The sequence below is a fragment of the Canis lupus genome, chromosome 25 (genome assembly GCF_048164855.1).
Source record: "Canis lupus baileyi chromosome 25, mCanLup2.hap1, whole genome shotgun sequence".
NCBI classification, from domain to species: Eukaryota; Metazoa; Chordata; class Mammalia; order Carnivora; family Canidae; genus Canis; species Canis lupus.
This window is the reverse complement of record NC_132862.1, coordinates 2,815,003-2,837,710: the sequence shown is the minus strand read 5'-3', so window position 1 is coordinate 2,837,710 and position 22,708 is coordinate 2,815,003. Positions and strand designations below refer to the sequence as shown.

Genomic DNA, 22,708 nt, shown 5'->3' with positions numbered 1-22,708 from the left:
TTATTTAGGTACAAATACAGTTGGTTGTTTTGAAAATGAGAGTTGGTTTCAACACGATTGATAAATTATGGATCAATCTGTGCATAGTGTGAATTTTGCATTTTTTGAATGTACAATTGCGTCTGCGAGGAGCATGGGTGGATGCAGAAAATTGCACCCCGTCTCACTGAGTCGCGGAGGGAATACCGAAAAATGCACACGACTCTAACATCCACCTGCTGCCACCTCTCCGTCCGGGGAGGTGCCACCCTTCACCGGACTTCAGATCACCCTCCTCTCAGTAACTTCACGTTAACCAACAAGCTGAGACCAGTCCGATGCCCCTGTCCACAAGCAAACATAGTCTCTTTCCAGGTAAAATGACTAATTTATAGTAGTCATTATGTATTTCTTAGCTGTTTAATATGTAAAAACTGTGCTACCATTTTCATTAGGTTCCTATCTTTTTTTTTTTTAATGGGCCACTGATAAAGGTTTAAGTCTTGTGCTCCTAACCCAATTTTCTCCTCTGTAAGCCCTGTGATTGTGTCGCATGCTTCTGCGTAGTATGGTGATTTTTAGGAATGCACATGTTATGGTAATAGCAGAACTGGCTATGCATAAGACGAGGAAACAGCTACGGAGATCGTTGTAGATACTTCTGCAAGTTAGAAAGCAGAACAAGTTGTAAGTGTGAGATAACACACAAAAAAGTGTGTATTAGTCCCCGCCCCTCTGTTTGCAGCACAGAACTCCTAAAACCCTCGTAAATTCCTGAGTGACAAGAACATGAGGAGCATCTCCTGTTCCAATATTTGGTCTTTGACCCTGCCCCTGACTCAGGGCTCCTAAATCCCTTGTAAATTCCTAAGTGATAAGAGCACCGGGAGCATCTTTTATTCTTATTGAGGTGACTCTGGATGGGGCCCTCGAGGGCTCCTGGGTGGGGGCTGGTCAAGACCAAACCGTGATTAGAAACTTGCAATTTTCAAACCTGCCCCCACCTCCCAGAGAGGAGAGAAGGCTGGAAATGGAGTTAATAATTGATCGTAACTATGTGAGGAAGCTTCCATAAAATCCCAATAGTAGGGGTTTTGGGGGGAACTCCCAGGTTGGTAAACATATCCAAGTACCGAGGGGGTGACATACCACAACTCTATGGGGACAGAAGCTCCTGGACTCATGACCCTCCCAGACTTTGCCCTTTGTCCTATCTTGCTGTTCATATGCATCTCCTATCATATCCTTTAATAAACTGGTAAACATGATGCTTCCCTGAGTTCTGTGAGTCACTCAAATTAATTGAATCCAAGGAGGGGGTCATGGGAAACGTGAACAGTCAGCACCAGAGCCTCCCTACTGCGGAAAATGTAGGAACAAATAAGGTTGAACTTAAAAACAAGGTGCCCCAACAGAAAGACTTCTATGAGGATTCAACCACATATTGCTAAGAATGATCCGGGAATAAGAAAGAGGTTTTGGCAATTAAAAAAGAATCCTGAATTTAAAGTGCAATGGAGGAAATGAAAAGTAGAACAGGGGCGCCTGGGTGGCTCAGTCGATTGAGTGTCAGCCTTTGGCTTAGGTCATGGTCCTGGGGTCCTGGGATGGAGCCCCGAGGCGGGCTCCCTGTGCAGCAGGGAGGCTGCTTTTCCCTCTCCCTCTGACCTTCTCTGCCCCATTTGTACTCTCTCTCTCTCAAATAAATAAAATCCTAAAAAAAAAAAAAAAAAAGAAAGAAAGAAAGAAAGAAAGAAAGAAAGAAAGAAAGAAAAGAAAAGTAGAACAAACACTGCTGAATGACAGAAAGTCTTCCAGGAGATCAAATGGAGGAACTACTTTGCAACATGGAACAAGAGCATAAAGAGGTGGAAATTATGAGTGAAAAGATGAATGTAAGGATGCCAAAGAATAGCAGTTGTTCCAGAAGAAGAGAACAAATAGAGAATGATAGTCAAGAAAGAAACAAGAGAAGAAAACTTTTCTGAGCTAAAGACTTGAGTATTAACATAAAAACAGTTCTTTGAATGCCTATCAAGAATAATAAAAACAAGGCATATACCTTGTCATATCCTGGTGAAGTTTCAGAACTTAAAAGAAAAATAAAGAAAAAAAATACAAAGTGAAAATCCTTAAAAAAATCCAGGCATAAAAACATGAAACAACAAAAACAGGTGACCTGAAAAGGAAAGAGAAAGAGAATTAGACTATCACTTGGAGCTGGAAAAGCCCCAGGAGCATGAGACCATGCTCACCACTTCTGGAGAAAAGGACTCAGAACTATGAAACTTGGCCAAAATTCTGAAGCGTGAAGGAGGAGACCGACATTTTCAGATCTGCAAGGGTGTCTCCAGGAACCATTTCTTTCATTTTTTAAAAAAGATTTTATTTATTTATTCATGAGAGACACACAGAGAGAGGCAGAGACACAGGCAAAGGGAGAAGCAGGCTCCCCGAGGGAAACTCGATGCAGGACTCGATCCCAGGGCTCCGGGGATCATGACCTGAGCCAAAGGCAGATGCTCAAGCGCTGAGCCACCCAGGCGCCCCTATGAACCATTTCTTAAGAAACCGTCCAAGAAGGTGGTTAAGACAAATGAAACAGTAGCACAGAGCACGCAGGTGGGCCTGGGGATTGTGAGCGGTGGTGACGCCACATCTCAAGGGCATGGTCTTCACTGAGGCTCTGCAGTTTGGAACTCAAGCAGAGGTCAGCATTCAGGCTGAGCCAGGCCGGGGGTACTTCCAGGTGGAGGGCACTGAAGGGTAACAGCGTAGAGCCTGAGGGGTCTGAGGGGTCAGAGCTGGAAAGAAGGAGGCTAGCTGGCGGGGAGAAAACAGAATAAGGGGGCTCAGGCCTGGGGATGCTGGTGGGGCTAAGGAAGCCATCTGCTGAGTGAGACAGTTAGGACCAGCCCCATAGTGTGAGACCAGAGTTTGACACTGCAGAGAAGGAGCAGATTAGGCTCTGGAGCGTGGCCATGGGCGGGTGTGAACATCGCTAGAATTGAGGAGTTAAGGAGATGCTGGGCAGGTCATCTGCCTGGAGAGTGGGGGTGCCAGGCAGGAGATGAGCCCCCAGAACCAGGTGTCAGAGTCCCTGGGGAGTGTGAGGATGTGGCCAGGTCAGGAGGTAACTGTGGGGCTGGCAGGGACCAGCCACAGGGGAGGGGAAAAACGTGGTGTCGTTGGATGGCATGGGCCTCTTGGGTTTTTTTTTTTTTTTTTTTTAAAGATTTATTTATTTATTTATGATAGACACAGAGAGAGAGAGAGAAGCAGAGACACAGGAGGAGGGAAAAGCAGGCTCCATGCACCGGGAGCCCGACGTGGGACTCGATCCCAGGACTCCAGGACCGCGCCCTGGGCCAAAGGCAGGCACCAAACCGCTGAGCCACCCAGGGATCCCCGGGCCTCTTGGGTTTTAAGAAATTGCAGTGACTCGTGCAATCAATATATAAAGGCAAAAACTCAATCACCATAGAAAGGATTTTATCTTAGGGTTTTTTTTTTCCAATAAATAGCACCCCTTGAGTATATATGACTTAATCCATTTAATCTCGTCCCACTAACGGGCATTTGTGTCATTGCCTGGTTTTTTACCATGGAAAAGAATGGTGACAGAGACCACATATGTGCACTTTGGGTGAGAGCGTCTGTGGGATAAGTTCCTGGTAGGGGAGTACTTGGTCAAGGACAAGTGTATTCATCTCATTTGTTTTGTTTTTTGAAGTAAGGGCACATGATTTTAATTTTGAGAGCTATGCCAGCTTGCCCTCCAAAGAGGATGCACCAGTGGGGGATCCTATGAACAAGGGACAAGACCCATATGCTTGCCATCAGCTAGCAAGATTTGTAGGATCACAGTGTGACAGGTGAAAATGGCCTTTCATTACTCTTCTTATATATCTTTTTTTTTTTTTAAGATTTATTTATTTATTTATTTATTTATTTATTTATTTTTTTTTTTTAAGATTTATTTACTTATTTATTTGAGAGAAAGAGAGAATGCGAGCCTTGGGAAGGGGAGAGGGAGAGGGAGAGAGTGCTCACGCAGACTCTCTGCCGGGCACAGAGCCTGATGTGACTCGGGGCTTGATCCACGACCCTGAGATCATGACCTGAGCTGAAACCAAGTGGATGCTTAACTGACTGAGCCACCCGGGGGCCCCTTGCATTTCTTTGAGTGAGGTTGAGCTTTCTTTTCTTTTTTTTTCATATTTGCTATCTGATTTTCTTTCTTTTCCATTTTCTTTTTTTGTAAGCAATCTAATGGCCCAAACTGCCGAAGTTCAAATCCTAGATTTTCGACATCTTACCTGGGTGACCTTGGGTCATTCGCTTAAATTTGTTGTGCCTCTGTCTCCCCTTAAAGTGGGGGTGACCACCCCATGCGGAGGAGCTGTTGTGAGAGCTTCCGGGTTAGCCGGGTTAGCCGGTAAGTACTCTGTCAGCCCCGCTGGCTCCCATTATCCCTGCCTGTTGCCCACTTCCCTGCTGTATTGTTTGTCTTTTTCTTACGGTTCGTGTATTCAGGAAAGCAGCCCGCTGGCTCTCACTTACGTTGCCTTCTTGTCTTTCATTATTTGACGTAAAGAAAAGAAAGTATTGCACTCCATGCAGAGATGTGAGATGTTTTTTTGTTATGATTACAAACATCTGAATTCCAAGATACTGAAAACAAATCATGCCTTTTTTTCTCCTTTAGGAATCAGAGGCTGGGTTTTCAGGGGATGGACGTGAGTCATGGCTGTAAAATGCAGCGGGGAGCCAAAGAACGTCTCTCTCCCCCAGCTCCCTGGAGAGGGGCGGCCCGTTCCTCCTGCAGGGCCTGCAGGACCCCTGCACCTTGCTGGCTTTGCAGTGAGGCCGAGCTGCTTGGTGGTTCCTCGCTGGGGTCCAGAGGGCACAGCGGGAAGCCAGGCTGGGTGTGGGAGGGCCACTGAATGTGTGCTTGGGTTGTGTGTGTGTGTGTGTGTGTGTGTGTGTCACAGAACACTACAGAGATAGGGGTGAGGCTCTGGGCAGGGAGGGGACAACTAGGAAAGGCCTTGGGGATTACCTTGTCTGAAGATTCTGGCCCGAATGTCGTAAGGGGGTCTCTGCGAGGCCAGCAGAGGTGTGGGCTGGGGTGGGGGACGGGGTATAGAGGACCTACTGTGCCGGGCCCCCTGCAGGCAGGAACGTGATCTGTGGGCTCTCTCTCTCTCTCTCTCTCTCTCTCTCTCTCTCTCTCTCTCTCTCTCTCTCTCCGGTGTGGACAGGTCCTTGTGAAGCCCTTCCGGAGGGTGTTTATGTGTGCAGCCTGGCACCGAGTGGGCCTCTGGTGTTGGCCTGTGGATGCAGAGACGGGAGGAGACAGGTGGGCAGGGCTGGAGCTGCCAGGAATGCTTCAGGGAGGGGATGGGGAGGCTGAGGGGTGGAGGCGGGGCAGGCTCTGGAACGGGGAATGCCACTCCAGGGGAGGCTGGGGCCTGGCAAGCCTCAGGACCTTGTCTTCTCTGCAATGTCCTCCCGTGTCCCTCTCGCCATGGAAACCAGGGATTGCTTCTCTGGTGAAGAAACCATGCCCAGGGAGGGCCAGTGATTGGCCCAGGGTCACAAGGCAGGTCACCAGCCATGTTCTGCCAAAGATCTCTCAGGCCCGCTCTAGGGGAGAAGTGGTAGGGCTGGGGGGGCGGACCCTGTGGGGCTGCAGATGGGAGGGGCCGGAGGGCCCAGCTGCAGAACATGGGTGGGGTTGTGGGGTTCGAGAGGTGGGGGGCTGGCATGGGAGGTGGTAGGAGCAGGAGTTGAGGATGAGCCATGAGGGGCAAGGAAGTTGGAGTCTGTGTGCGCACACACGTGTGTGTGTGTGTGTGTGTGTGTGTGAGAGAGAGAGAGGGACGTGGTTGAGTGTGAGCAGGTGTGTGTGCGTGCGTGTATGAGAGATGTGGTATGTGTGTGAGTGTGGATATTCAACAGTTGGTCTCTTTAGCCTGCTTGTGTGTGGGGGGGTCCGGGGGGTGGGATCCCCATGACTGCAAATATCACATGGCCAGGAAATCTGTGTGCTCTTCAAACTACAGCCGGGAATTCCAGGTAAAATCTCTCTCTCTCTCTCTCTCACACACACACACACACACACACACACACGCCGTCCAGCAGAGACCACTGAAGGTCTCCTTGGGCGTCCCTCTGCCTCGGGCCTGAGCGGTGCCAACACCAGTGTGGAGGGGAGGCAGGACAGGGCGGTGGGCCTCCCCTGCGGTCCCTGAGCAGGGGCTGCTGCTCGGTTAGCTCCCTGGAGGCCTTCCTATCTAACTGAAATAAAAACCAGGAAGGACATTCCATCCCCACCCTTGGCCACCCAGGATGTCCCTGAGGAGGGCTTGGTGGGAGGTGACAAGCCGGCCAGCTCATTGGGGGGCTGGAGATAGACTCAAGGTGGCAGCAGTCCTGTCAAGTGTCTTTTCCTGGGGTTCCTTAGGTGGCCCCTCTCCCCAAATGGGGTCTGGGTGAGGACGGGGCCAGGGCCATGTGGAGGCCCAGGCTGTGGCAAGGGCGGCTGGAGGCCACTGGGAAGTGAAGCCTCGGGAGCTGTCTCTGGCCAGTGCTCCCTGTTCCAGCCCATGTTTCTCCCCATCTTGGGTGGGTTTAAAGCTGCTGGGACTTGTTCGGTGGGCGACACAATGAGAGCTGGGGGCCTTAAAACAGGAAAGTGGGGGTGCCCCGGGTGGCTCAGCGGTTGAGCATCTGCTTTTGGCTCAGGTTGTGATTCTGGGGTCCGGGGATCTAGTCCCACATCGGGCTCCCTGCATGGAGCCTGCTTCTCCCTCTGCCTGTGTCTCTGCCTCCTCTGGGTCTCTCATGAATAAAAAAATAAAAAAAAAAATAAACGGGAATATGGCAGCAGTGGAAGATGGGGGGAGTGTTTGGGCGCACACACAAGCAGGCTCGCGGACCTGCATCCAGGAGTGTGCAGCTGTGCATCCACAGACATCCCGCCACGCACTGCATTCGGGTCCCCCCTGTACAAGAACGTTCACCGACATGCTTACACCTACGTCTAGGGTGAGCACACAGAGAAGCCCAGTGGCCTGCAGGTGTGAACACACAGAAGCGTGCAGACTTCCACAGAGCGTCCCAACTACACGCAGGTGTCGCCTGCCTCTACAGGGACAAATAAAATAAGTGGATAGGAATGTGCGTTGGGGTAGGGGGACGTGCAAGCCTTCCCACGGGGCCCCTGCACTTCAGATGCCTCCGGGAGTGAAAAGGAGAGGGCCCAGAAGGGGGTCGTGCCCTGCTTGGCCTACTTTGTATATGGGAGGGAAGTGCAGTGGCCAGGGAAACCAGCTGGGCCAGGCCAAGGGGGGTGAGGGGTCAGATTACGCAAGAGCTGATCTCTGGAGGAGGACCTGGGCTTGGGGGAAGGAGGCTGTCCGGGAATGCCTTTCTGGGATGCCTTGGGGAAAGCGGCTGGAGGCTGACTCCTGGACTAGAACTTTTTCTGTTTCGCCCTCCCCCAAGTCTTTGAGCTTGATCTCCGAGCTCCGGCTTCAGGACTCGTTCCGAGCCTCCTCCAGGAAGCCCTCCTAGACTGAACCTGTTTCGGATCGGCTCCCAGGGCTCGCTGCTGGGGGGCCTGCAGCCCTCCTCCCCCCTGGGGACCCTCGGGCTTGGAGAGCCGGGCCTGCGCGCGGGGCAGGGTGGCTGGCGGCAGCCCCGCCCCTACCTGGTCCCGCCCCTACCTGGTCCCGCCCCAACCGCGCCGCGGGCGGCTAAAAGCGCGGCCCAGGTGTGCGGCCGGGCCCCCGCCCCGCGCAGCCAGCATGTCCATCCACCTGGGCTCGCAGGTGTTCAGCTCGCGCTCCGCCGCCTTCCCGGGGCGCGGGTTGCAGGTGCGCCTGAGCTCGGCGCGCCCCGGGGGCTTCGGCAGCCGCAGCCTCTTGGGCCTGGGCGCGTCGCGGCCGCGCGTGGCCGTGCGCTCGGCCTCGGGGGGCCCCGGGGGCGCGGGCATCCGCCAGGTCACGGTCAACCAGAGCCTGCTGGCCCCGCTGCGGGTGGACATCGACCCCGCCATCCAGCAGGTGCGCCGGGAGGAGCGCGAGCAGATCAAGACCCTCAACAACAGGTTCGCCTCCTTCATCGACAAGGTGAGCCCCGCGCCGGCCCCCCCGCGCGCTCCGGGCCACCTGCCCACCTGCCCACCTGCACCGAGGCCTGGGCAGCGGCTCTGTCTCCCCGGATCGAGGAACTTCCTCGTCCTGAACCCTGACTGTTGGGCCTCCCAGCCTCCTCCCCCCGGAGCTGCCCCCAGCACCCTGCGTTGTCCGGCGGCCCCGGCTGCCTGTGTCTGGGGGTCCCTGGGCTTCCTGCAACCATCCAGGCCCGGAGTTTCCCTAAGAGGGGGCTGCGCTGGGTGGGAGGTGGGGTAGGGGCGAGACACACCGCTCCCGGCTCCGGAGATCCTCTCTCCTTCCACTGCTTATGCCAAAAATAAAGGGCTGCAGGGAGGGAGGGAGACTCCCTGTGACACCTGCCCACCAACCCACCTGGTCCGCCGGCCTCCCTTTGGCGGTGGGAGGTGCCCTTGGAGATAGCCCGTGCTGCCCAGGGAAGGAGCACTGAAGTCCTCCCCCCCCCCGGGGAAGGGCCATTTGGGAGGGGCTTTTCCTGGCTGTGTGGGTCCCGCAGGGGTAGGAGAGGGAGTGTGGGGAGTGGGAGCGGGGGTTGGGAAGGACAGGTAGGTGGAGAAGGGGGGAAGGTAGGGCTGGACCAGGAACTAAGGGCTAGCCCAGCTGTGTCCATCTGGCAGGACGTCTTTCCTGGAGGGGGGCGGTGTGAGGCCCGACCCCCCCTCTGCTGCCTTCTCGGCTGCCCAGCGCCTGCCTTCCCCTTGGTCAGCTCGCCTCCGCGGGCCCAGGTCCTGAGCTGCTCTGCCTCGCTGTCCGCAGCCCCCAGGTCCTGCTGCTCCGTGTTGCTAGTTCTGAGGAGGATTACTTCCCACTTCCAGTCATTCTGGACGAAGCCAAGAGGCCTTCTGGGCCCCAGGATGAGCACGTAATAGGTGCTTATTTTAGCACCCTGTCCTGAGACCTAGGGGGCAGGGGGCAGCGGAGAGAGGACAGAGAGACAGAGGAGGCCCAGGACAGACAGGGCGGGGCAGCCCTGCAGGGAGGGAGGTGGGGAGGACTGTGAACATTGGTGACCCGGGCAGGCCTGACCTCTGGGTCACACTCCAAGATGCTTTAAGACAGAGGGTCCTGGAGGAGAGGCTGGTGCACGGTGGGCTTTTTAGAGGGGGTGGGGGGACAAAGGCTGGGGGCCCGGGTTGGGGGAACAGCCAGCGGAGCGGGTGCCTGGGCTGTGCTCGGCGGCCAGAGATGCTCCCCGCTCCAGTGTGGGGTGGCACCTTCTGTCCCTCGTGAGTTCCCGCCTCACGTGAGTGTCCATCCCAGGTGCGCTTCCTGGAGCAGCAGAACAAGCTGCTGGAGACCAAGTGGGCCCTGCTGCAGGAGCAGAGGTCGGCCCGGAGCAGCTGCCTCCCCAGCATCTTCGAGGCCCACATCGCTGGCCTGCGGAGGCACCTCGAGGGGCTACAGACGGATGGAGGCCGCCTGGAGGTGGAGCTGCGGAACATGCAGGACGTCCTGGAGGACTTCAAGAACAAGTACTGACCCTAACGTGACCTGGGGGGGGGCTCCACGCCCCGGAACAGTGCGCCCCTCGTCAGCCGATTCCTTGCAGGGTCTCCCGTCCAGGTCTAGGGGTCAGAGGGGTACAGTGACCCCTGAAGGGAAGGCCTTGACCCACACATTCCCTGTCTCTCCTTTCATCTTCTTTGTCCCTGGGGGCAGCTTCCAAGTCTTGCCACCTGACCTACTCCCAGGGAAATGTCCCTGCTGGGGCCCCTCCGACCTGCACTGTTCCCTTGGGGCGCCTGACCCGGGCCCCAGGACAGGGTAGGGCAAAAGATGTCCTATGACGGGTGTGCTTCAGAACTTGCGTGACCCTCACAGAGTAGTCTAGAACAGCTGCTCTGTTCACGTGAGGAGTTAGAGACCGGAGAGATTCAGGGTCCTGAGGAGGGTCAGGGGGCAGGCCCCTGGGAAAGTCTGAATACTGGGCCCCCTGACTCCCAGGAGGAGACACGGAGCTAACTTGGGAGAGCAAGGAGCAAGGAGAGAGAGGGGTCGCGGTGGGCTCTACAGGGCTGCAGAGGCTGAGGGGCGGCTCTGGTCAGGGCAGGAAGCAGAGAGGAGGCTGTGTGGCAAGGCAGGGAGTGAAGGGCCCGGGATGGGGGTACTGGGGTGTCAAGGACGGGCCTCTGAGGGGCCCACTGAGCTCTCTCTTCTCAGTGAATAGAAACCAACGCCTGAGGCTCGGGCTGGGCGCACCCCAGCACACTTGCCAGTAGTCCCGGGAGCAGCAGTGAGTTCTGTGCTCTGCCCTGGGGGTGCGTGACTCAGCCGGACACTGGCTCTAACTGGAGGGAGAACAAACAAAAAGGCCTCTGTGGGGAGCTCCCACTCCCGACTTCCCCGACTTCCTTCCCCGGAGCAACAGTCAACAGGAGTAATCCCGAGTAATCCCACAGCAGGTGGGAGCCGACAGGTGCAGGATGGAGCAGGCCCCGGGCAACCGGTGAGCCTCTGTTGCCATGTGTGCGTGCATGTGTGTGCTCACACAGGTGTGTGCTCACGTCCTACCCCCCACTCCGGCCCCCAGCCTGCCGTAGAGCGCTTTCCTGCAGAGCCAGCCTGGGCTCTGGGTTGGGGCTGAGGGAGGCCTGGAAGGGGCCCCTGGAGGAGCCCGGGGTGCAGCTGCCTGGTGAGCTCCTGTGTGGGCACCCCTGGGCCCAGCGGCACGCCACCAAGGCAGGGATGGACAGATGGCCTTCAGGATATTTCCCTATTATTTTTTTTAAAGATTTTATTTATTTATTCATGAGACACACAAAGAGAGGCAGAGAGCCAAAGGCAGATGCTCAACCACTGAGCCCCCTAGGCGTCCCTTCCCTATTCTATAGGACCTGAGGGAGCAGGCCCTTGTGAGTCTGGGCTCCTGGGAGATGGTGGGGGCGGGGGTGCTCTGCCTGCAGGAGCTCCTTGCTCCCGGCCATCGTTGCCCTGCTGCCCTCCTGCAGGCCTCGGGCACTACTGAGTTCCTGTTTCTGACACTTTTTAAAAAAAGTTCCCAAATAAATAAATACTGGGTCAGGCCCAAGTGCCCCCTTGCTCTGTGCCCTGCATTGCCAGTGTCCTCCTATGGGTGGGGCCAGCTCCTCGGGAGAAAAAGGGATGGGGAGGGGGGCCTGTGGGAGTAGAGATGGGGCCAGACCACCTAGTTGGGGCCTGGTTCTTCTGGCCCCAACTGATTCTACAAGGTTCCTCTGCTTCAAGCTCCTTCTTCAGCGTCAGAAGGTGGGATGAGGTAGTGGTTAAGGCCTGGGCCTGGGGTCCGACTGCCAGGGTCAAAGTCTGGGCTTTGTCACTTCGCAGCTTAGTGCCCGGACAGATTATCTGCCCCTCGGTGCCGCCGTTCCTTTCCTGCTAATCATGGTACCACGTTACAGGATCATTGTGCAGATTAGATGAGCTGATTTGCAGAAGGCATGTGACAGTGCAGGCCCCATTTGAAGCGGTCTCTAAGCTTGGCTATTATTATTTGTTTTCTTGTTCCCGGTAGATGCAGTTTTTGTCCTTGAATTCATATATGTTCCTTGCCCTCCCACCTTTCATCTCCTGCCATGACTCCCAGCCTTAGGAATAGCCACAAGGCGGGGTCGCTTGGGTGGCTCCGTGGCTGAACCTCTGCCTTCGGCCCAGGATGTGATCCCGGGGTCCTGGGCTCCCCGCTGCCTGGAGCCTGCTTCTCCCTTTGCCTGTGTCTCTACCTCTCTGTGTCTCTCATGAATAAATAAATAAAATCTTAAAAAAAAAAAAAAAGGAATAGTCGCAAGGGACAATCAGGGACATTTGGTTTTCCAGCTGATACCCATTTCCGTAGGTCATTAAGGAAGAGTGAAGCCGATGTGGGGCAGGTTCTCACACCTGGGTAGGAGGGACGCCGGGATAGGAGGGGGGATGGAGGCAGAGCTGCACACACACCATGCACCCTCCCCCTACTTGCAGGTACGAGGATGAGATTAACCGTCGCACAGCCGCTGAGAATGAATTCGTGGTGCTCAAAAAGGTGAGGGGGGCGGACAAGCCGGCAGGGGGCATTGTCCAAAACCGCATAGGCCCTCGCACCTGAGCAGCCGGTAGGGATGTGTGGCCCAGGTCTGGTCTGGAGGTTACAAGGAGGAGGTGAGGGGCTTAGGAAAGGGGAGATCTGGAAGCCAGGCCCTCCTAGTACAGCCTCCTAGTGCAGTGTACGGGTGCGCATGTGTCCGTGTGCACGTCTGGTGAGTCACGAGACTTGCTTTTGGCCTGGAGGCGTTAGAATCAAGACCAAAAGGTAGAGGTTAGAGAGGGAGACCTCAGGCCCAAATACGGAAGTGCTCCGTCACAGTCGGAACGTTTCATGACAGACAAGGGTTGGAACACCACGGTGCCGAAATACGTGCTGAATGAATGGGACGGGCCGCCCGAGGCAGAGCGACCTCCCCGTTCCTGGAGACGTGCGAGCTGAGGTCGAAAGGCCTCAGGAGTATCTTTGGGGGCTTTGATTTAGGATTCTGATTCAGTGCCCTCCCCGAGCAGCTCAGTGTTCCAGGCTCATCCACGCGAAGGCGACCTGCCCGGAGTGCTGCGCCCTTAGAGACTGAGGAGCTTCAGGGATGCATAAGGTCGAGCCCTATCCGCAGGAGTTTGAGCACAGGGACGTATGGCTACCAGGGGCCCCGACGTCCCCCGGGCCTGCGCTGTTACCTGTGTCCCGCCTGCGTCGTGGTCGCTAAGCTGCATGTTAAACATTTAGGCTGGAGACCTTCCATCTCTGGGGGCCTTCTCCTGGAGTCTGAATAATTTTCCGCTGCTCTCCTATTTCATCAGACGTTGAGGCCCACGGAGGTGAAGTGATTTGTCCAAAGTCCCTGAGATCGTAGGTGGTAGAGCCAGGGCTGTGTCCAAACCGCCAAAACCTCTAGGGACCGGTAAAGCACTAGGTTTGGGCTGCCAGCGCTGGGAAGGCACCTGTGGCCATTGGGGATGCGTGGAAATGATGTCCACCACGTAGCCTGGGAGGGTCCAGGAGAGGAAGCTTCCTGCTGTGGCCGGGTCAGCGGCCTGGAGAAGTGGCCTGTGACTTGGTAGGGCCCTGGTGTTTGACCCTGCGGGTTGGACGGTGCCGACTGGCTCCCATCCCTGCTAAATGTTCTGTGTACCGAGGCCACGATGTCTCTACCCCTTCTCGGTGCCACCCCCCCCAGGATGTCGATGCCGCCTACATGAGCAAGGTGGAGTTAGAGGCGAAGGTGGAGGCCCTGAACGATGAGATCAACTTCTTCAAGACCTTATATGAGACGGTGAGGACCTTGGGTGTGGGAGCCGTGGCATGTCTTCCAAGTCCTAACAGAGGGGCCATCTGGTTTACCCCCTGTTCAGGGCCAGCCCGGGTGTTGTGCGCAGGCACTCATCCTGCTCTTTATCCTTTCTGGACTCAGGAATCCGTGGTGGGCAAGGAGTTTGGGAGGAGCTGCGGGTAACAGAGCAGGGTGGGGCCAGCCAGGACTGGCCCTACAGAGGCACGGGGTGACCATTTGTTAGGGGGGGTGTTGGGAAGGGTCGAAAGGAACCAGGAGGATGTCTGGGAATCCCGGGCTGTGGCAGAGTTCGGAGGTGGGCTGGGTGGGGTGGGCAGGGGGCCCGAGTCAGGGGAGACTGGAGTACCCGTGCGCCTGTGCCCAGCGGGACCGGATGTGTGGCTGCCCCCGTGGCCTCGTTCTCTCCCTCTTGCCCTACCTGGGGCTTTCAGCTCTTTTTTCTCTGGGGGATTTAAAACCCTCTCCACTCCTGTCGGCGTGACTGTCTGGCCTTCGGCGGAAGTTGGGGTGTCCAGTCATCGGCAGGGCTGGTCCGGGCACCGTTACATAGAGGCTGCTTACAGACCAGTTCTCGCCCCTTTAGTCTGGCTTTCGTCTGAACGTCCAGCCTCCGTCAGCCCCTCAGTGACTTTCCACATTTATTAGTTTCCGGGCCAGGCCCCTTGAGGTTCGCTCTCTGATCTCTAATCGCGTTCTAATCTCTGTGCGGGTCTTCATACGTCTGTTGCGTGTTATATACACGTATGCGTGTGTACGTATATACATGTGTGCGTACGTCCCCATACATATATATTTAACTACTTTCTTGTCTTTATAAGACGAATACATGCTCGCTGTCAAAAATCCAGAGTAGGGCGTAAAATTGAAAACAGGCCACTTATATATGCTCTTATCACCTTGGCATCTACCTCTTGTAGATACCAACTGCATACACACACAGGGCTATAGTAATATATATATATATATTTTTTTTTAAATTTTTATTTATTTATGATAGTCACAGAGAGAGAGAGAGGCGCAGAGACATAGGCAGAGGGAGAAGCAGGCTCCATGCACCGGGAGCCCGACGTGGGATTCGATCCCAGGTCTCCAGGATCGCGCCCTGGGCCAAAGGCAGGCGCCAAACCGCTGCGCCACCCAGGGATCCCATAATATATATTTTAATAAGAATAAGATCACATTTTTTTTCGCGTACCGTGGATATAAATACAGCCCTATCATCAGTCTTAAAGGCTGCAGAGTTCTATTCTAGGGCGGGATGTTGTATGCGACCCGCCCCCTAGTGATCTGCTTCCCCGCCCGAGCCCCCGACCCAGCAGAGCTCACAGAAGGGGCCGTCAGGGTCCTCCACAGTCTGTCACTCCTTTATCTGCTGCGATCCCACCAGGTTCTTTTTCTGAGAAGTTGCTAATGGGCTCTCTGGGCTGCCAGGGGCGGGCAGACTGTTTGGCAGGTGCTGGGTCTGTGCCCCCTCGCCCCCTGGGGCCTCACGCCCACTCTGACCTCTTCTCCCTTTCCCTTCCCCTGGTGTGAAGGGGGTCCCGGGTTGGGTGTGGGAACGGGAACGGGAACGGGTCACACCCCAAGACCTGACCCCTGGAGGTCTGGTCCCTGCAGGAGTTGGCGGAGCTGCAGTCCCAGATCTCGGACACGTCCGTGGTGCTGTCCATGGACAACAGCCGCTCCCTGGACCTGGACAGCATCATCGCCGAGGTCAAGGCCCAGTACGAGGAGATGGCCAACCGCAGCCGGGCCGAGACTGAGACCATGTACCAGAGCAAGGTGAAGAGCGGGGGGGGGCATCTTTTCTTCTGGGCGGGGTCCTCATCCTGTCCCAAGCCTTTGGGGCTGGGTCCCACTGTTCTGGCAGGCACCAGTGGTCAAGCCCGTGGTACTCTGCAGTACCCGGGAAAGAGGGGATGTGAAGGCTCCGTCCCTCCCTGGGCGGGGATCCCAGCCTGGTGCAGGGGCGGGGTGGAGGCTCCTAAAGCACAGAGGGGATAAATAATTTGCTGAACTCTACATAGCTCGTAGATGCAAGGGTGGGGACTTGATCCCGGGTTCTGGGTCTCCGGGCCAGGGAGGAGTAATCGTTGTGCGTGCCGTACGGAGGCAGGGCGGCTGGCTGGGAGGATGCTGAGGGAATGTGCTGCGGTAAGCCAGCGTTCTGGGGCGGGGGGAGCCTGAGGCAGGGTTTAAAAGCAGCAGAGGGAGGTCTCTGCAGAGATAGAGAGTCATCCACGGCACACGGGTGAGACACAGCTATGCCAGCAAGGAGACCTGGGCTCAGACTTGCCATGTGATTGGATCCGTGGGCAGTGCCTTCCATTCTCCGGAGCTCGTTCTTCCCATCTGTGAAATGGGTGGCGCTGATGCTTTTCACAAGTGTGCTTTTTTTTTAACGGGGGTTTGTTTAACAGGTGAGGATCTCAGACTTCTGGTGATTCTGCAGCACTTGGGACATGGTGGGGACGGGCAGGGCCCCAGGATCAATGGGGATGGGGCCCTGGGAGCCATCCTTGCCCTCCCTGTCCTGACTGGGGAGGAAAGCAAATCCCCAGTCCACCCCACTGCCCACGAGTCTGGCCTGCTGGCAGTGGGTGAAGATCTCTGGGAGTCACACTGTCGCTTCCTGGGAAGATAAGCGAGGAGGGCTCGTCATGCAGAACCCGGGGTCTTCCTTGGATGAGGCCCCTGTAATCATTGACCCCCGCCCCCCGCCATACTTCTCTATGTGGCCCTCCAGTTTGAGACCCTCCAGGCCCAGGCTGGGAAGCACGGGGACGACCTCCGTAACACCCGGAACGAGATCGCAGAGATGAACCGTGCCATCCAGAGGCTGCAGGCTGAGATCGACAACATCAAGAACCAGGTGGGAACAAGCCCTCCTCCCTGCTGCTCCCTGTTTCCAGGGGCACGTGGAGGGCAGCCATCTGAGAATGAGGAGAGGAGGCTGTCCCAGGCCGGGGCTGGTGCGGCCCGTCTCGGGGGCCCACTTGGGAGATCTCCAGGACGGACTGTTCTTGGCCAGGTCGTGGTCCGGCCAAAGGGAGGGGAGGAGTCCGAGCTGGGCTGCAGCCTGGGGAGGGAGCCTCAGCCTGGCCTGCCCGAGAAGCACCCCCGTTCGTTCCCAGACTCGTACTGGGCACTCTCCTTGCACCTTGCTCTGGGTGCATTGTGCTGTACCTGGGAGCTCGCAGTCCGTCTGGGTTAGGGGGACAGAGGCCGGCAGGAACCCTTACTAGGGCTCGCAAGGCCCTGTCCCTCCCTTCCCACCACTGCCTCTCACTGTGCCCCGGCCACACTAGGCTGCTTCCGGTCTCTTGGATTTGCCAGGCCTGTTCACGCTTCAGGGCCTTTGCACTCCGTGTTCCTGCCACCTGGAATGTGGTTCTCCTAGCTCAGCACGTGGCTGCCCCTTTGTCATCCTGGGATTTGGACGCAAGTCCCCTTTCCGGGATTGACTTCCTCAACCACCAGCCACTCTGTCAGCAGGGTGTCTGAAGTTTCCCAAAGCATCTGTCCCTAGCGGAAGTTTTCTGGTTTATTAACTAAGTTGTTGGCTGTCCCCCACCTCTCCTGAAATGTGAATAAGGCCTTGAGTGCTCCTCCTCAGCACCCGGCACGTGGTGGGGCACAGGCCTCCCATGTGTAGCTGTGTAGCCGGCAGGGGGACAGGTGTTGATGAGGGTCCCCCAGGCCCCGCCAAGGCATCCCCAGGGGTGGACAGGGCAGCTAAACCTGAGCAGCTGTCTGCAGCGGGGAGGGAGGGGAGGTAACCAGTGCTGCAGCTTCCGGGAGCTAATCTCCAGATGAGCAGGGGGGTCGGGGAGGGATGTGGGGGTGATTTCCCCAGAAATGTCCCTCCCTTGGAGCCCTGCTGGTCATTGTACATGAGGGTGGAGGCTGCCTCCTGGCCCAGATGCAGGGCTATGAATCACCGGTGCAGCAAGGCAGCTTCCGGGCCGGGAGGGGAGGCACAGAGTAAGGAGTGGTGGTTTGCCAAACCCTGCAGCTTTTGCCGCATCTGGTTCTCCTCTTGTACATTAGGGCACAGCCAGGCCCTGGACTTGGGGGGTCTCCCACCATGCAGGGGCCCAGAGGCAATGGGATGAGGCAATGTCAGGGGGCTACCAGTGTGATAGGGGAGTGCACTGCCAGCTGGACAGGGGGCAGAGGGCACCAGAGGGCACCTCCAAGAGGTGTCTCTCTGCTCTGAGTCTCCTGGTTCTGGGCTTGTTTTGAAGATGGTTTTTATTCCTGTTGGCTGCCCGAAATTTAGGGACTCAACTAGGATCCCATGGCTTTGGCTCTCCTCTGGCTGGGGACGGAGGGGCCGGGCATTCGTAAATCGTGACAGCATTTATTAATTATAGTGATCACGACAGGCGATAACGAGTGCTGGCGAGGATGTGGAGGGAAGGGAACCCTGTGTACTTTCGGTGGGGATGCAAACTGGCGCAGCCCCTGCGGACAGCCGTGTGGAGGGTCCTCAAAACGTTAAAAATAGAACCACCGTAGAATCCAACAATTAAATTTTGGGGCATATATCTGAAGGAAATACAATTCCTATCTCAAAGAGATCTCTGCACCTCCATGTTCATTGCAGCATTGTTTACAATAGCCAAGACACGGACACCAAGTGTCCATCAGTGGGTGAATTAGTAAGGAAAATATTATTCAGCCACAGAATAGGATATTACTCAGCCATCAACCCGGGTGGCTCAGCGGTTTAGCGCCGCCTTCAGCCCAGGGCGTGATCCTGGGGACCCGGGATCGAGTCCCGCATGGGGTTCCCCTTACGGAGCCTGCTTCTCCCTCTGCCTGTGTCTCTGCCTCTCTCTCTCTCTCTCTCTCTCTGTCTCTCATGAATAAGTAAATAAAATCTTAAAAAAAAAAAGAAGAAATCCTGCCATTTGTGACAATGCAAACCTTGAGGGCATTATGCTGAGTGAAATATGTCACACAGAGAAAGACAAATATTGTATGCTCTCCCTTATAGGTGGAATCTAAAAAAAAAACAGAACTCCTAGAAACAGAAAAGGTTGGTGCTTGACCAAAAAAAATGATTAATAATGATTATAATAGTATTTATTAAGCACTTACTGTGTGCCAGGGACTTCCATATCACCTCATCTAATCCCTGCAGCATCCCTATGAGGGAGACTGTGATTATTGCTGTTTTAGAGGAGAGGAGACTGTGGCCTGGAAAGGTGGATGTGTCCAAGATCACGTGGCTAATAAGTGGAAGAGCCAGAATTGGAGCCTAAGCATTGGATATCAGGCCCCCCCTCCTTTTAAAAAGATTTTATTTATTTATTCATGAGACACAGAGAGAGAGAGGCAGAGACCCAGGCAGAGGGAGAAGCAGGCTCCATGCAGGGAGCCCGATGCGGGACTCAATTCCAGGATCCCGGGATCGCGGCCTGAGCTGAAGGCAGACGCTCAACCGCTGAGCCACTCAGGTGCCCCCAGAGCCCATGTTTTTGACTCTTGCGATTCCCTGGTGCTGGGGGAGTAGACTGATGCCAGTGAAGCCTCCATGAGCGAGTTGCACGGGTGCTCACTGCAGGATGGGGAGGCAGAAAGGCAGTGATTGGTAAGGCCTGTCCCCTAGCTCACAGCCATCCCCTACTGCCCACAGCGCGCCAAGTTGGAGGCTGCCATTGCTGAGGCCGAAGAACGTGGAGAGCTGGCCCTCAAGGACGCACATGGCAAGCAGGAGGAGCTGGAGGCCGCCCTGCAGCGAGCCAAGCAGGACATGGCCCGGCAGCTGCGCGAGTACCAGGAGCTCATGAACGTCAAGCTGGCCCTGGACATCGAGATCGCCACCTACCGCAAGCTGCTGGAGGGCGAGGAGAGCCGGTGAGGACACAGAAGCCAGGACGGGGAATCCTTCTGGGGCTCGGTGGGGCCTGGGACTTGACATTCATCCATCTACAGACATTTCCTGTGCCCTCTTCTGCAAGGCACCGGGGCGGGGGGGTGGGGTGGGAAGTGTAGGGAGGGTAAAGCTGATGCTGGCTTCTTTGCTCTTGATGAGATGACCTTCTAGTTGGAAAGACCACATGGTATAAAGCTCAATGGGAAAGCTGAAATGGTATCAGCCCCTTCACAAGTGTGGCCCAGGTCATCTTTTTTTAATTTTTTAAAATTTTTAAAAATTTTAATTTATTTATGATAGTCACAGAGAGAGAGAGAGAGAGAGAGAGAGAGAGAGGCAGAGACATAGGCAGAGGGAGAAGCAGGCTCCATGCACCGGGAGCCCGATGTGGGATTCGATCCCGGGTCTCCAGGATCGCGCCCTGGGCCAAAGGCAGGAGCTAAACTGCTGCACCACCCAGGGATCCCCCCAGGTCATCTTATTAGACCCTCACAATACATTCGGGGAAGCAGGCCAAGTGTTGTTGCTGAGTTTACAGAGGGGAAGCTGTGGTTCAGTTTTATGAATGGAGGGGACAGGCCCAGCGTGCAGTCAAGCTCTGCTGATTCCTGGTCCAGGGGTCTTTCATGATGCCAGGCTGCTTCTCGCTGCATCACTGAGTGCCAAGTCGCCTGGCGTTGACTGAATGTGGGAGATCCCAGAGATCTATGCACACCCGCTGCCAGAGAGCAGGCTGGGCTGGATCGGTGTTAGACATGGACCCTCTGTCCGTGCAGTTGGGCTTTCATTCTCACCCTGATGGTTGATTGATTCATTCAATCTGCAAGGCTGTAGAGTTGTGCCCTCGGCGAAGGTTAAGGTTTGGAGAGGATGAGAGGGAACAGCATGGCCAAGGCTTGGAAGTAGGCCCCATCAGGACTTGGCTTGTTGGAACCCAGCATGGAGATAGATAAGGTGTAAGATAGGCTCCTGCCCTCGGGGGGCTTGCACGTGGGCCGGGGGGCACCAAACATTTGTAAAGGAAGCACCTAGGAAGCACTCATAATAGAGACCATTTATGAAATGCTAAATTTACACAGAACTTTTTCTTTTGGGAGCATTTTTTCCTGAGGGGCGGGGGAGGCAGGCTGCTTCTGATGGAGTCGACAGGAAGGAGCTGGGGCACTGGGGAATGCTAGGGCAGAGTGCCTGACTCCAGGAAGGAGGCAGAGAAGAATCATGGCTGCAGGAAATGGGTTGGGGAAGGGGAGGCGGAAGGGTCTCTGCCACGGCAGTTGACCCATCTCTTGCTGGGGTTGGCACCTGGGCTTTGTGGGAAGAGGAATTGAACGGCAGAGGCCTCTGGGAAGAGAGAGCCGCTGATCTGGGGCACAGGGTGGCCCGAGAGCCCACCTGTCCCGGCCGTGCTGCCTCGCTCTGCACCCTCTGCCAGCATGGGTGCAGGGGCCATGCTTTCTTGGGAATGCAAACCCTGGACCTCTTTTCCTGCTAGAACCAGAGCTGGGGACTCTTATAGTGGGGCCCCATCCCCTTCCTCCCAGGGGCCCGCAACGGCCAGCGACTCCCAGCGCTTGCAGGGGCCAGTTGAACAAGGGGCTTGGAAGCCTCCTGGCACATCCGCCTCTTGCCCTTGTCCTTCGCTCTGTCCTCTTCCTGAACTTAGGGCTGATGACGTCAGCTGGGCTCCCCTCATCCCTCTATCAAAGTGAGGTCCCCCCTCCCCACTGCAGAGTAAACTCAACCTCAAGGCCAAGGGCGCGGTGACAATGGAGCCGTGAGTCATAAAACAAACACGCCCAACTGTCCCGTGGCTTTTCCATCTCCAGCCGGGCCCTGAGAGTGGCCGCATCTGCCTTCTGCGGCCTCCGCAGTCCCCGCCGTAGCTGCGTTCCCGAAAGCAGCAATTCTCGAGTTATTTCACTCCATAGCGGATGATGGCTCCACGCCACACCTCCCGCTAGGGGCGGATGGCCAGGCATCCGTAAGCTCCAGCCCGCGTTGAGGGTTTGTGATTTGGTCGGGGGAGGCAGCTGTCCTCAGAAGTAATCCCGGCTACCCCTCATGGACTCCCGTGCGCCCAGGGCTCCAGCGCAGTTACGTGATCCAGCCTCACGACCGACCCTGTGAGGCCCGGACTAAGTTAGGCTCAGTTTATAGGTGAGGAAATGGAGGCTTTGGGACATGGCCCAAGGTCACGTGGCCAGTACCAGGAGGGCCTAAGTGAACCTCCCCCCCCACCCACCCCCTTATTTTGCAATGAGGCTGAGGACTAATGTGTGGGGCAGGGGAAGGAATATCAGCCCTGCGCGGCTCCTGGATGGAGGGGGCCCAGGACTGCCTCCTCCTGCTCTGAGGAAAGAGCTGCTCTCACAGGTCTCTCCTCTGCCCCCAGGTTGGCCGGAGATGGCGTGGGAGCCGTGAACATCTGTAAGTCCTTGGCTGTGGCCCTTCTCCTGTGCTGTCTAGACCAGGCTGGGCCTGCAGGATGGCACGCTGGCCCGAGGGCCTGGCCTTGTCCTGCCCAGGAGCTTCTTCTTTCCCTTATGGGCTTTTAGCAGGTGCCCTGGAGCTCCCAGCCCGTCAGGCTCAAAGGCCCAGGGAAGCCGTGCAAGAGGGCAGAGCGGGGCGTGGGGCATCCGTGGTGCAGCCCCTGTGGCTGGCGCGGGCTCCTTCTGGGCTGGCCTGCGGAGGGTGCTGAGGAGGAGAGGCAGTGGGGAGGGAGAGTGGGGTGGAGTGAGGGATGGGCCTCGTGCTGATGGAGCCCTCCTCCCTTTTCTCCCAGCTGTGGTGAACTCCACTGGCGGAGGCGGCAGCGGCCTGAGCTTCGGGGGGACCATGGGCAGCAATGCCCTGAGCTTCTCCAGCGGCGGCGGACCTGGTGCCTTCAGGTCCTATTCCATCAGGACCTCAGCTGCCACCCATAGGAGCATTCGGAAATGAGCTGCGGTGTGCGGAGACCTGTACCCCTACCTACCCACCCCCCTCTAGCCCCCCAGTCACATGAGGGCTCCCATCCCTGATACCAAGACTTCCAGGCAGTCTGAAAATGATGTCAGAAGAGCTAAAAAAAAAAAAGAGAAAAAGAAGAGCTTCTAATAAAGCAGCCTTTCCGAAGCCTGGGTGAGGCCCACCCTGGTACCTGGAATCCTGGCTTCATAAGCTGGTGGAAAGGGTTGGGGAGGAAGGGGCCTTCGAGAGCATATAGGGTCTGCTCTGAATACTGAGAAGGCCTTTGTGCAGGCGGCTGGGAAAGCCCGTTGGTGCGTGTGGTGGACCCTTCGGGGCATGGCTCTCAGTCCTATAAGGCCTTGGCCTCCTCCCAGAGCTGGGGCTGAGTCCAACCCCTCTCCTGAAACCCAGGGAAGTCTGGC

At 56.3% G+C, this 22,708-nt stretch overlaps 1 protein-coding gene across 1 annotated transcript; it reads left to right on the top strand.

Annotated features, from left to right (window-relative positions):
• Positions 1-7,778: 7,778 nt before the first annotated feature.
• On the top strand, positions 7,779-22,482 carry KRT7 (keratin 7). Its single transcript, XM_072797832.1, has 9 exons — positions 7,779-8,117; positions 9,423-9,634; positions 12,099-12,159; positions 13,340-13,435; positions 15,071-15,235; positions 16,200-16,325; positions 19,098-19,318; positions 21,730-21,764; positions 22,120-22,482. The coding sequence occupies exons 1-9, from the start codon at positions 7,794-7,796 to the stop codon at positions 22,275-22,277; spliced, it is 1,398 nt and encodes a 465-aa protein (XP_072653933.1). The 5' UTR covers positions 7,779-7,793; the 3' UTR covers positions 22,278-22,482.
• The last annotated feature ends 226 nt before the right edge of the window (positions 22,483-22,708 follow it).